At 37.8% G+C, this 14,530-nt stretch overlaps 1 protein-coding gene across 1 annotated transcript in view; it reads left to right on the top strand.

The window, feature by feature from the left end:
- The window catches only part of ADCY1 (adenylate cyclase 1), a 158,692-nt gene that overhangs the window by 116,428 nt on the left and 27,734 nt on the right, over positions 1 to 14,530 (top strand). The window contains exons 8-10 of the mRNA XM_050891589.1: positions 6,097 to 6,252; positions 10,009 to 10,203; positions 11,664 to 11,761. Coding sequence (XP_050747546.1) covers positions 6,097 to 6,252; positions 10,009 to 10,203; positions 11,664 to 11,761 — 449 coding nt within the window. The remainder of the gene's footprint in view (positions 1 to 6,096; positions 6,253 to 10,008; positions 10,204 to 11,663; positions 11,762 to 14,530) is intronic.

Here is a 14,530-nt window from a genome sequence, read left to right as displayed (position 1 = left end):
AAAGTCCTTGGCTTAAGATAAGCGCTACTTAGCAACAACTAAAACATCAGAGTGTTATCAACAGTATTCTCACACTAAATCCAAAACACAGCACTGTACCAGCTACTAAGAAGAGAGTTAACTCTGTCCCAGCTGAAACTAGGACATAGCCAAACTAAAATACCAGCAGTTTATTTGAAAAGAGAAGTTAAAGCAATAGTTGAGGAAGAGGAGAGCACTTTTGTCAGTCTAATGATTTCAGGAAAACTCAGTTGAAAGCCTGAAGGTTCAAGAATCCTCTCAATAAGCAAACACATCTCAGGAGCATCCTTTGGAAAATACTATTTAAAATGTAGAAACTCTTGCAAATGTCAGAAATATCTAGAGCAATTATCTACACTACACACCTGTGGCATAATTTATTGTGAACTGCAGGTGGATTTAACAGCTCAAAAGGTTGATCAGTTAATTTCTTTGACTCATGATCGAATAAGCAGAAATTCAGCAACCTGAGATTCATTCTAACTTGCATGACGGCAGCTGCAAAAGTGGCAAAGGCTGTCACATCACTTTTGTATGTTGTTGTTTCATCTAGCATAAACAGATGTGATTTTAAACTTCCGGCGTTGCAGTCCTGTCACCAAGGAGTAACAGGAAAATAAACAAATTTTCTATTGCTCTGCTGCTTGAAAAGGCAGTATTTTTTGACTTGAAGTACATCATCCTCCTTTACTTTTAATCAGCATAGCTTTGTTGCATGAAGCAGATGATCTGCCTTCTATGTTAAAATAAATTACTAGGCTCCGTATCTTTCCACCACCACCCAACAGGTTTTGTCTGCTTATGTCTTTCGTGTGGCTGATTTGATTTTTTTTTCCCCAGCATGGAATGAACTTTATGCAATATAGCACAGAGAAAATAACATAGATTCATGATGGCTTTTTTGCTTTGTATAGATGAAGTACATAGTAACTACATGTGCTTGCCTTTTGACTTTATTGGTGAATCACTTTTACCTGTGAATCATTGTTAACAACTAGTATACAATTCACAATATACTTCACAAGTATAACTGCTCATATACACTCTTGAGATGCTTTCTATCATGTCTTAATAATACTTTCATCTAACTTTTTAAAGTGAAGCAATTTGATGTATATAATCCATGTATTACTAGGATTTTTTATAGCAGTTTTTTGGATTTTGTCTGACCTGATTAAAAGATGTCATCTTGGCATCATCATGTGAACAATAACAAAAGAAGGCTACAGAGGGAAAAAAGTAAACTGAGTGAAGCAATAGGTCTAAAATTACTGCACTTAATTCTTTTTAATTTATTATTTCCAAATTGAAGTTCCATCTATATTTGTAGGAAATTTCCTTCTCTGCAAAGTTAATTTGATTTAATCACTCTGGTTAGGTCTATGTGAACATGCCACACTGTTCTCAGATTCTCCTTTTTTTCCAAACGTGTAAAATTTGTGTTTTCCACAGAGCACTTATGGCCCAATAAATCCATCCATACAGCTAGCATCTCCCTAGGATTTTTTTGCATCTGACTCTTCTAAAAATATCCAGTCCACTTTGTCTCAAGAAAGTTTTCATGGTCATTGTAAGTTGTCAGCTTTCTGGACTAATTCATTCTGAGGATATCTTTACTTAAGTGACCATATGCTTACCAGCCCTTATGGAGTGCTAGAGCTCTGACTCCTAAGCTCTAAGTAGTAACAGAAGAAGAGAGCTTTACAGTTAATGCAGGGCATGTGAAAACTTTTCCAACTGCTCAGACAAACTCTCTCCTTTGCTAGAGCACAGCAAGCAAAAATGTATTTGACAAAATTGTTCTAATTTGAAATGCCCCAAGTTAGGTGTCTGAGTCCATAGCTGGGCACACACTGATGATTTCTGCTTTCAAATTGACGACTACCTGCAGCTACTGCTGCTGGCATGACTAGGAGAGTCCAGAGTGGTCTTTGCTCTCAGTGGCTGACAGCTCCTACTGAGGAACTTAACTAGAGAGCTGAATGCATAACTTGGGCATTTCAGGTTTTAACACCTCAGATATACCTTAGCAGATCTGATTTAACAGATAGACACACAGCCTTTTGATGGAAGCTCTAGCTTGTATCTGGACAGGGGCTGATCTGTGCCTGAGACTTTGCATTGCACAAGTTGTTGGAATATATGCACCTTGACACTGGAAGTAAACTGCTAGTGTTACCACTCAGCAAACACAGACAGAGGAATGATGCTTGTGTTGCAGAGTGTGTTGCTCTACAGCTCTACATCTTCAGGATTGTTTCTGCAGTTGCTGTGAAGCTGCTAGTGCATCATCGTCAATGTGGCAGCCCGCAGCTTGGGCTGTCAGTGATGGTGAAATTAGTTATGTGCTCTAACATCGTTCTCCTCTCTTCTTTTTCTTCCTCCAGAAATGTGGAATCTGTAGAAGGGAGAAATGTAGGGTACTGGTATAAGATTTTCTCTGTTATTGATCTCCTAGAGATTGTTTTAGTTGTCACAGCTGCTAAAAACTTTTTCTACATCTGTGTCGAGAAAGTGACCATTCTGAATGTTAAGAGTTTGTCTCATAGAAGCTGTATTATTTACTGGTAAAAATCTCTGATATACCTTCCTGACAGACAGCTGAGGTGTGATAAGCAAAATATATCATAAGGGCATTAGAAAAGGATGGAAAAGCGAATGTCTGATGATTTTAACTGTAAGAATAATAAAAAAAAAAGATTTGCTCACCTATCTCAGGACAAAATGTCTTACAGATAGTAATGGAACAAACACTACTACCAAGAGGTATGGTCCTGCCTGTCTGAAGATAGAAAGCACAGACAGACATAGTGCTACAGCATTTATGGTTTCTGTAAATGTGTTTTGAATGTCATTAGTATCTTCTTTCCTGTGCCATTTTAAGCACTGCGGTTGAATATAGTGAGGGAAACAACAGTCTGCTGCTGTTTCTGAGAATCTCAGATAAGCACCAGTGAATCCCTTACCAGAGTATTACGTGAGATTCAAACACTGGGGTGTTTTCCCAGAATTTTAATCAGCGCTTGTTTGTTTTCTGCATACTTAGAGACACTCACAAAGCTGTAGATAGTCTGGCTGCTTTCAGAATGCTCTGTTAGAAAATCCCAGCTCTTAACCTTATTTGCCAGCTGTGTTGCAGCAAACAACCAACCTTTCCTAAAATTATGAAGCAAATGAACAGTGAACAAAAGAGATGATCCCAAAGGTCAAAAAGAAGTGTGAAAGTAAAATGCATTGACAAAATGAGCTGGAAAGAGAATGCTGCAGTCCAGCTTTCCTGTAATGATGGCCTGGGGCAAGTTCAGAGAAAAGGCAGAATGAAAGACATTGGGGTTGGGTTTTTCATTTGTTTGTTTGTTTGTTTTAAGTCTGTTTTAACAGACTGTACTGCATTTCTTGCCTTTATCAGAGGCTTACAGCAAAAGGTGAAATTACTTAAATATTCCACTCAGCAGTTCACTGCGTCAGAAGGGTAGTTCTGCTGTAAAATTAATAATAAAAAAGGGACATGATTTGTGAGATGAAAGTGGGAGAGAATTCCTTTGTTTGTATTTTTTATATTGTGGATATATAATAGTAGAATGGAAAATCCTCAGTTCCAGTGCAGAATCTATATGTCCTGCAACCACTAGATTAAAAAAAAAAAAAAGACTATATATAAAATTATACATGATCTGAGAACTGCCAGTATGCCCGACTTGTGTGTATTGCAATTCCCTTTGAGTGGTTAGTTCTTGGCCAACCACGAAAAACAGTAGCTATATGTTCCACACGTTTTCATAGCATTGCACAGTAGCTGAATTTGGAAGGGGCCTTTGGAGGTCACGTGGTCAATCTCCCTGCTCAAAGCAGGGCCAGTTTCGCAGTTAGACCCACTTTTGACATTGCAGGTTGTTCAGGACAACTCATCTGAGTGAGTGCTGAGTGTTTCCCTGGCTGGAGATTCGGCAGCCTCTCTGGGCAGCCTGCTCCAGTACATGATCATCCTCACGGTTAAAACTTCTGTTCTTTGTATCAAATAGGAATTTCCCTTTGTCTATCCTATGTTCATTGCCTCTTGTGCTTTTTCTGAGCATTTTTGGGATGAGTCTGGCTCTGTCTTCTCTCTAACTACTACTTAGGTGGCTGAAGACACCAATTAGATCCCTCTTTAGCCTTCTCTTCCTCCAACTAAATGAACTGAATTCCCTCAGGTTCTTCTCATATGTCGTATGCTTTAGAACCCTAATTGTTTAGGTGAACCTTTGCTGAACTCTCTCTAGTTTGTCACTGTTTTTCTTGTACTGGGGAGCCCAGAAGCAAACACACTACTCCATTTTTTTCAGTGACCTGAGTTGAAAAACTTCTATTTGACTCCCAAGACAGCTGGAAAACTCCCCTGTATCCTATTGATATATTATCTGCCAATAAGATTTATAAACAAAAAGAGCAGTCGATGATACAAGCTAAAAATGTTCTACCTACTTCTTTGAAGATATAGTCAGAAAACTGCATGAAAATATGTGTTTGAGGAAAAGTCATGTTGGTGGTAGGGCCACACTGCCTGAGCCAAACTGTATCCATTCCAAGTTTTCAAGTTGCAGGTTGTTCTCAGAAATGCATCTATTATAAGAAGCTTGCATCAAGGAAAGTCTAAATTCTTCTCTTTTCACAGGACTTCAAATCCTTGTAGGAGGATATAGTCATGCCCATGTGCTCACCTTTCTCAGTCATGCCTTCTTGAATCTTTTGCTAGTAAGATGTTCTACCTATTCTTTGCCACTCTTGCACCTTTACTGTGGCATTTCCATAATGAAAGCTCTCAGGCAGCTTCTGTAGCTCTCTCTACTTATTTAAGAGAGTCTTTTCCAGCCAATCTAATGGAGACCTAAACCCGAAGTTGGCCTAGTTAATGCAATGTCCACAGTGAAAGGTTTGAGCAAAGAAAGAGCTAATGATGTCTTGAGATATGGTCCACCTATAAACTTCTGTATATTCCCTTTTTATCTCTGTGTCTTTAAAAAAATGAAGCAAAATGCAAATAGTATTGTGAAGACTGGACAGCAAATCCTCAGCACCATTTGTGAGTTTTAGAGCATTTGAATAAAGTTTTTGGAGTGTGATTTGCTCTGTCTTTTGTACCTAGAAACAATAGGGACCAAATCCTCTGTGCTTCTTTATTTTGCTGTTCCAGAAAAGATTAATTTTACAAGCTTAAATTCCCATACTGTGGTGGCATGGGGTCCTTCCACATTTCCCTTGAACACTGCTTTACATGTTCCACATGCCAGAAGCATGAATAAGATGATTGGTATAAATACTGAGGGTAGAATAAAGGACACTCTTATTCTGATCTGTGAAAGCATCTGAACGTGTGCTAGGGGTTTACTAAAGTCAGCAAGAGTTAAATACATGCTTAAGAGTTAACCAAGAAAATATTCGTGCTTGCTGAACTGGGAGCCCCGTGGTAAAAGGAAAAGATTATACCCAACCCTTTGAGAATATTTCTCTGTGGTATAACACTTCTTGCTTTGAAGAAATAAGATGTAAGACATAACCTCAGTGCCTCACAGCCTCCTTTTAGGGCAGGTATATAAGTGTATCTTTAAAGCAAAAGCTATCCTCTTCTGATTTTAATGGGCTTACCAGTGGCTGAAGTAACAAAACGAGGAAATAAGAAAAAGACTGAAATTATATTTTTTAACATCAATTAATAGAAATGCTGATTTCCTCCTTATTTTTTCCTGTATTTTTCCAGACTTTATTTTAAGGTTAAAGAAATACAAATATTGCCTCTTTTATAAGTTTGTCATTAATAAGCTTTTTTTTATAGTCTACATTTCTATGTAGGAAACCATTCCCAAAATGTTAAGTATGTGTTTAAATACTGTCTGTTCAACAGATTCTTTATACCTCAGGTTAAAAAAAGATGAAGTAATCTTCATCTGCAAATATATGATGTTTATCAAAATGCATTGCTTCTTTATTAGAATATTGCTTTGTTCGGACCACTAGATGGTGCAAATATCTGCAGGTATGTATGTCTGCATGGGAATGTAATGACACAGTTATAAATATTATTTTTCTGACCAACAGATATTTCCTGGATTGATTCTCTCAGACATTAAGCCTGCCAAAAGAATGAAGTTCAAGACAGTCTGCTACCTTCTTGTTCAGCTCATGCACTGTCGTAAGATGTTCAAAGCGGAGATCCCTTTCTCCAATGTCATGACGTGTGAGGATGACGATAAGGTAATCCATGAGGGCTCTTTGGACATCGGTTCCAGGGCCGCATCGAGCAGACGTGCTCTGAGAACATATGGGGTGACCTGACCAACTGATAGAGGAGTTTCTGGTGTTCCTGCTGGAGCTAGAGCTATCTAATGCCCACAGCCTTCTCACAATAAAGACAAAACTTAATTATAACAGGCCTCAAATTTGGAGCTCCTCTTGAACAAGGCAGCACAGGTGGCCTATATGGCTTCTATTAAGGGCCTCCTTTACAGGAATTAGAGTTTCTGAGGCTTTTTCTGCACTTACCAAGAGCTGTTCTTTTGCATCATGAGTCCATCATAGTCTGAATCTGATGGCAGCAAATGCAAAATAACAGAATAATTTTGTATCTCTAGATGGTCCTCTAAAAAATGAAAGGTAACTGATTAGCCAAAAAACCTTTTAGTCCCTAATACAAATCCTAAATACAAAGGTCCCTGCTACAAATACGAATACCGCTTTCTTGAATGCCTTGTAATGCCATAACTCAAAATTGCTTTACATACTAGTAGCCTGGTTTACTTCCTTTTCTGTGTGTGGATCTACCCAGAAATTTATGGAGAAAAAACTCTTGAAGGGCTGCTTATGCCATTTTCTTTGCCAGCAGGTGGCAATATTACATAGGTCACTCCACCAGTGCTCCAAAGCAGGGCACGTGTGCGTTGGAATCAGTAATTCATCGACTGATTGCTCCACCTTTTTTTTTTTATAATGTACATTTATTGAAGATTCAGTCTAAATCTTACTTTCAGAAAGCATTCTAACTTCTATATTTTGGATTTTACATGTGCTTGTGTTTCTTCTGCAGGAAAAGAGGAGAAAAGCCCGTTAGTTCCTTTAAAACACAGTTTCAGTGAAGATTTTCAGAAACTCCAGATTTTATTTTGAAATTGGCCGTGTACAAGGTGAATTGGCCATGTACAATTGTGAATTAGTATTAGCCTTTGAGTATTTAAAAAAAGTAACCCACACATTCTTTGAAGCATATGCAATACTTTACAATGTGTCTTGTGTATTCATATGTGTAAATATGGTAGTATACACAGAAAATCCTGATATGGGTTTGCTAGGGATCTGATGAAAATTTTCTCATGTCAGAACATTTGCAGTGAAGTTCTACAATGCTATCTTTAACTGAACCAGTTGTTCTGAGCTTTTGTACCTAATATGTAACATTTACCGTGGAGCATGATATATGATTTTAATATAAATACACTGTGTTGCAATGCAGGGTTTCTTCAGAGATATCAGTCCTCAAATCATGTAAAACAATCTATGGCTATAAAGGCTTTGAAGCCAGCACATTACTGTAGCATGTATTTATTTATGTAATTTCTGAGAAATATAAATACTGGATCTTGATCACATATAAGACATAATGTAAGTCTACTGTATGAAATAATAATAGAGATAAAAATAAGAGACCTAGTGAAAATAATTATATATGAGCAACAGCTATTTTGATTAAGCACAGTAACTTTAACCCTATTTCAAAATGGCAGAATAGATAATATAATTTATTCCATATATCAGAATAACTCCCATCGTCTACCCTCTGTTCCAGATTTTAAAGCAAAGAAGCATTTTCTTTTTTTTTTTTAAATGCTGTTTTGCTCACCCCTATTATTATGCTATAGGCTTAAATTTGGATTATAAAAAATCCCCAAAGATGTACTTTCTGCTGCACCTTAAGCAATACATATGCTAACTAATTGTTGTTTATCTTTATGAAGGGCAAAATTGTATATTCCCGACAATATTCCTGAAAGCACTCAGTTTCCCTACAAACTTGTGGGACAAATGTCTTCTGCAAGAGGACAACTTTATCTCTGTTTAGAACCATTTAGAATAGTTGTTTGGCTGGCAATTTAAGATTTCTGTTACGGCTAACAGAACCCAGAAGATCGAATTTGAAAGCTCTAATCCGTGTATGTCCACAAGATTATTTTTCATGTGGAAACAATTAGTTCTTACACCACAGACAACTTAACAAGTAATAGGATCTGATAGTTTAAAGAAAAATGCTTCAAGTAGCCTCATAATTGTTTAATGCTGGTTTAACCTGCTCTCTACATATAAAGCCAGAAAAACAGGACTTGGAAAGTTATTTTATCTTTGCTAAGGTCCATTCCTCTTTATGATCAGAAAACTAAGGTATCAGTCAGCAGTTAACTTTTCCCACTGTTCATAAGTATTCAGGTATAACATACATATAACATAAGCTATGTAAGCTAATGAACTGCTGTAGTGCACTGTTTGTTCACTGATGAGGATCTCATGAGAACTACTTCTTGTGGAATAAGACAGGAAACTGCCTTTCCTGCAGAATTACTTAAATAGCGATCACCACCTCTTTTTACCATCTGGTTTAAAAGGATATTTTGTAGTATAGCCTTTAAAGAGTGGGCTATTAAGTACTGACTGCTCTGAAGAGAGAAATTTTGTGTGCTTTTGTAATAGCTTGCTGACAGACTCCACTGATTATATCCTGAGCCAATGTTGTCCTTATCTTGAGCAGACTTGTCATTTCGTAATGTTTTGAATTGTCTTCCTGAACTCTGCAGATGTTAGATAAAAAAGTATTCCTTTAACTGTATAAAAATAGTACAACTTGCCTGAGCTTGGTTATCAAACCTCTTCTGGGAAGTAAGGCTTGACCCCTTGTGAGGTGAAAAGGATATTCAATTGATGTCTCTTTCTTCCTGCTCAATGTGCTAACCATTAAGTGACTCTTTTTTCTTTTACAAGAATTGCCTACATCTTTCTCACTCTGTGTTTAAAAAATGCTGCATCTACAAGAGTATTTTGTGAAGGCCCTGATCCTTTCAGTGTGCTGTGGCATGGGCAGTCATACTAGTGTAGATCTAGCCATAAGAGTTTAGATTGCAGTGCCTTCAACTGAAGATTACCACCAGTGTGGCTGAGATGCTGCTCACAATCTTCTGAGTGCTCTCTGTAAAAAGTGAGACAGATTGTCTAAAATCCCTTTCAGATACGCTCTGTGATAAATCTTTTGCACTGAAAAGGACTATGAGTGATCATCTTGTCAGTTGTTCTATATCTCAGCCATGGAGGAATTAACCACAGTTAGGCACAGGTTAGCTCTGATATTTTATTGGACTGCTCCATCTGGATCTGCAAGTGTACTTGTTAAGACCCAAGAGGTCTTAACAAGGGAGCCACTTGGGTGAGTTAAAGATAGGAACACTTGAGATTTCAGACCCTCTGAAGTCACATATGGTCATTGTGCAAGAGGTTAAGGAAAATTATCTTTTCAAAATGTATATTGTTACCTAGACAGTCTTGGACAGTAGGACTTTTCTTGTATTATAAAGAACCTGGTTATCTTGTGTTCAAGATGTCCAGAGCTCCGTGTCTTCCATCAAGAAAAAAATTCTAATTATTTTTCTAGGTAAAGTCACACTGATTGGGATCAAACTGATTAGTTCCTCAGTGACAGAGAAGTGTCAGGGCAGTATGTGAAGAGAATTTCTGCGGATGAGGATTGAAATCCTGGAATGCAGTGGGGGTTTTCTCATTGATTTTAATGAGATCAGGATTTCAGCTAAGGAGTTTTTAAAAGACAGCAATCACGTGGAGATAAGATCTCTGTCTTTTGCAGTTGCTCTGCTTAATGAATTCCTCATCCTGGCTGTGAGCTTGAGATAATATGAACAGCAATGAAAAATTTCAATGTTAATAAAAGCTATACTTCTTTCTTCACCTGTGCTACAGAGGAGAGCATTAAGGACAGCCTCTGAAAAACTCAGGAATCGTTCCTCTTTTTCCACCAATGTTGTATACAACACTCCAGGAACTCGAGTAAACAGATACATCAGCCGTTTGATAGAGGCCCGGCAAACTGAGTCTGAGATGGCTGACTTGAACTTCATCACTCTGAAGTATAAGCAAATTGAGCGTGAAAATAAAGTAAGGCATTTTAAAATTGTTTTTACTGATTTCACTGACCATGAGCCAACTAGCATTGGTTTTCTGTTTGTTTTTAGACAATATTTAAATTCTACTCACCATCTTTAAATAATCCTCTGGACTGTCTCTCAGTTAAGAGGGAGAATTATCTCCACCTTCTATGGAAGCATTTGGAGGGATAAAAAGAAAGATCAGTATCTTTCTACTCGTCAAGATCCTCCCCCATAAAGTTACACGTCCTGTGTTTTGGTGTTCCTTTTGTTTCTCCAAACTGCTTGACCTGTGTCACCTGTTTAATGCTGTCTCGTGGCAATGTGGCTGCCTACTGACTCGTCTGCTCTGGAGAAGCATTAATGACAGGAGGATGCTTCCCTCTGCATATGTAGCCTGATAAGTATTGATCCCATCAATCCTAGAAAATATTAAAAAATCTTAAATCTCTGGGCAAGGTTGTGATCTTATGCCAGTGGGGCTGTGCTGAAAGCAGTGGCCTTACTCCAGACATATAAGCATGCATATAAGCTAACAAAGTAGAGCTGTTTATTCCTACCTTGTATGGTTTTGTTTGTAAATACAAATTGTTTTAATTGGAAAAAAAAAAAAGCCTTTGGTTTATGTATTTGAAAAAGCAAAAGTGATATGATTTTGGATTAATTTGGCAGTAGCATTTATTTTTCCACTGTAAGTTCACTTCGTAGTCTAAGATTTCATGTCACTACTGTTTCGAGTCAGAAGGCTGTGTGCCACATTTGACTCAATTCTTTCAAGGTTTTGAGCATTAACTTTGATTTCAAGTTTCCACAGTGATTTATTATTTAATTGTAATTGTTTTCTTTCAAAATAAGAAAGTCTTTTAGTGTAAATGAGAAGACTGTAATTTGGATCTTTCTGAGAAAACACTTGTGCGTTTCCACCCCTGAAAAGTGCTCTGTTGTAACTGTGGCTTAGTGGAATCAGGGACAGGAACTGCTCAAAACTGAGCCCATGTCTTTCATTAGCAGCTGCCTCCAGCCCACCTGTTAGTGTCCTGTCCTGAGCAGCTGAGGTGACAGGACTCCTTGAAGGCAGCACCAAGGGGGTTTTGGCCTTTTTTTGTGATGAATAAGTGGAGAGGAGGGAGTGCCACCTCCTTCTGGTTCAAAATGGCTGAATCCTTTTTGCTCCAAAAGATAAACTTATGTCTGAGCCTAACCCAGATTTGACTAGTTACAGAGTTAAAACTAAACAGCTAGGCCAACAGGAGCAGCTGAAACAGAAGGCTGTCAAGGAAAATGTTGTATAGACTTGCCTCATATTTTTTTTTCCATGTGAGTTAAGCAATGATTATTTGTATGTTTGTAAAATCAGTAGGGGCTTGTTTTATTTTAGGCTATAGTTCTTTCTTACTGACAATGGACAAGCATGGGTGGCTGGGTGTGTATAGAATGCTCACTGTCTTCATTTCTTCCTTTCTTTAACAGTACCACCAGCTTCAGGATGAGTACTTCACCAGTGCTGTAGTTCTCTCACTAATTCTAGCTGCCTTATTTGGCCTTGTCTACCTTCTGATAATACCACAGTAAGTTCCTGTCTTTTGCCATTATAGTTCAAAGTGGAACATCTTCAAGCATCCTGCACAGGTCAAAACATTAACGTCTTTGGAATGGGAATTAGCACCCAGGTCGGTATCGTCTCAAACAGGAGATTCTCTGTTGGTATACCCTCAGTCTAACTGTTATCTCTTCCATTTGTCCAAAGGAGCCACATTTTGCTATCTTATTTAAAACAATTTCTTCCCTGTTGTCTCTTTTTTCCTTTTTTTTCTTTTTTTTTCCTTTTTTTTTTTTTTTTTGGTAGAAGGATGCACTTAGAAGACAAAAACACTGAAATCTGCTCAACTTATTTAAAGCATTTCTGCACTACAAACAAAGGTGTTACTGCAGCTTTTCTAAGTGTATTTGTGCTGGCTTTGGATGAGGTACTTCAGGTATTGATAGCAACATAGATAAAACTATACAGAGCTTAACAGGAACTAAGTACTGAAGTATCCAGCCAGCTTTTCAACCCAAATTTATAGCCTGCATTGAGGTTTTTGGTATCAATGCTATCACAACACAAACTGCCTAGTGCATAGTTTGGCGATTCCCACATGAGTTGCAGTCAGACCTTGGCTGCAGTAAAGCAGAAATAACCAAATCCTCATGATGTATTTGGGGCATATCTGATGCCTATTGTTGAGTGATATAGTTTAGTGATGACTTCAGATTTTGTCAATTTTATGTCAATGCTTAGTAAATTAAAAAATAATTAGACTTCACTTTCAAGTCTAGGGGTTATAATAAGTAGATATAATTGTGTTCAAGGTATAAAAATGATTAGTAATAAGCTTTTTCAGATGAGAATATCAAAACACTCAAAATAAGATTCACTCACTTTTACTGATTATTAAGATTTCAATGGGAATAGAACTGGCCACAGGATAATGCTTTTGAAATTCTCCTTTTAAATTCTGGTCTTTTCTATTCACAAATCCCCAGTCAGAATAATACTTACTCCTATATTCTATTATTTCTAATTGAAAGTTTGAGAAACACCTTTTTTACTTTAATAATAACAATAATCATTTAAAGTTGTTATATAATACCTTTCATCTGAAGAACTCAAAGTCACTTACAAAAATCATCTAATTTCCAGACTAACGACCTCTGCTGACTAATTGGAGCATAGTTAAGAACTCTTTCACTTACTTCTGAAGTAAAACCCAGCTGAAGTATATGGCAATTTAGAACAAGGAGAGACAAAGAGTATGAGTATAGTTGAAACTAGAATGAATTTCCAAGAATCATATGGTATGGTAGTTGGTAACCTTTCCAAAAAGTACTGTTACTTAAAAAACAGCTGGACAGAGATTTAGTTTAAGCTCTGATCTGACAGACACACAAGCTTCAGCAGAACATGACCGCTGAAGGCCATGAAGATGGACTGGTTCATCACTGGGTTAGTTAGAAAAGCCACCCACTGAATGGTCTTAACTGCTCTCTTCCAGTGTCTGTTGGTGGTGGCTTCATACAACCAAATTACTAGTCTTCTCGGGCTCTTCCCTCACTGTGACACAGATGCAACCATAAGCTAGACTAAAACTTTTGAAGTATTGGAAAATTTCCCCTCTCCACAGAACTTAGAGCTTTAAGTTGTTCTTTAGATTGCCAAAGTAGTTATAAGTATGACAAGAGAATGCAAAAGCCAAGACAGGATGTGTAATGTGTTACTATAATGGGAGAAGTAATAATAGTGTTTGACATGTATCACAATATTCCAAGGAAGAGGTTCAAAATTTAGAGACAAGAAAATGTTGTAAGAAAGCCAGTTGCTGCATAAATACACAGAAAGCAATGGGCTTGACATTCTCACAATTCCTATGATCATCTGAGCAAAACAGCTTCTCAGCTAAAGACATATTTTATATCCCCAGATGGAGTTGGTGAAAGTAAGGCTATGTTCCTATTAACCTAAGATGTCCAATTATGGAGGCACACATGCAGCGTAGCCACTAAAAGCCCTGATGATGAACCTTTCTGATGTCTTATGCTGGGTTTATTTTTAAAAAACAATGTAGCCTTTTGTTACTGGTGCCAACCCAAATCTCTGTCAGGGTTCTACTCAGCACTAGTGTCAGTTGTTGGCTGTTGCTGCCTTAAAAGACGCTGTTGCAATCATGTTCCCTGCATTTTTTTCTAGCATACTAGCATCCTGAATACAAGCCAATTCTCTAAAAGCACAGGAGAGCCTGCTGTCTATTAATACTTGTATTCAGAATCCACACTGACAGCATCTAGAGTCACCTCCCCGTTCTGGATACACATACTACACCACAGAATTTTCCCTGTTTGTGTATTGGTGGAAATTGTTACACAAATTTGAAATCAAAGCCAAATACTGCGAAATTCTACAGCAGAAGAATTGCACTCTTCTACTGTTAGAAACCCTATATAAGCAATCTTTCCTCAGTGATGGTCAAGGGCACAGATACATACATGCCTGCAGCCATGGCTCACATCTTCTGGACTGGCTGGGTTGTTCTCACAAGACTAGAAAAGAAGGTGTGAAGATCATGTTATTCTGCTGTCATATGGCCCTGGTTCCATGGCTGGCTTGGGGCCAAGCTGTCCCTGAGCATAAATCAAAGCACCAGCACTGGTGGACTAATTTTTGCCAGATTGCTCACATGCGTAAGGTACTGTTCCAATAACACAGGTTTTCTGGAGAAGGGAAGTGCTTGGTCTGCACCCCTCTTCTCATGAAGAACAAGCCTATTTTGAAAGATCAGGAGAGGGAAGATTAAGAATGA

The sequence above is a fragment of the Gymnogyps californianus genome, chromosome 2 (genome assembly GCF_018139145.2).
Source record: "Gymnogyps californianus isolate 813 chromosome 2, ASM1813914v2, whole genome shotgun sequence".
In the NCBI taxonomy this organism is placed as follows: domain Eukaryota; kingdom Metazoa; phylum Chordata; class Aves; order Accipitriformes; family Cathartidae; genus Gymnogyps; species Gymnogyps californianus.
The sequence above is the reverse complement of the archived record's forward strand: the minus strand, read 5'-3'. Positions and strand labels throughout refer to the sequence as shown.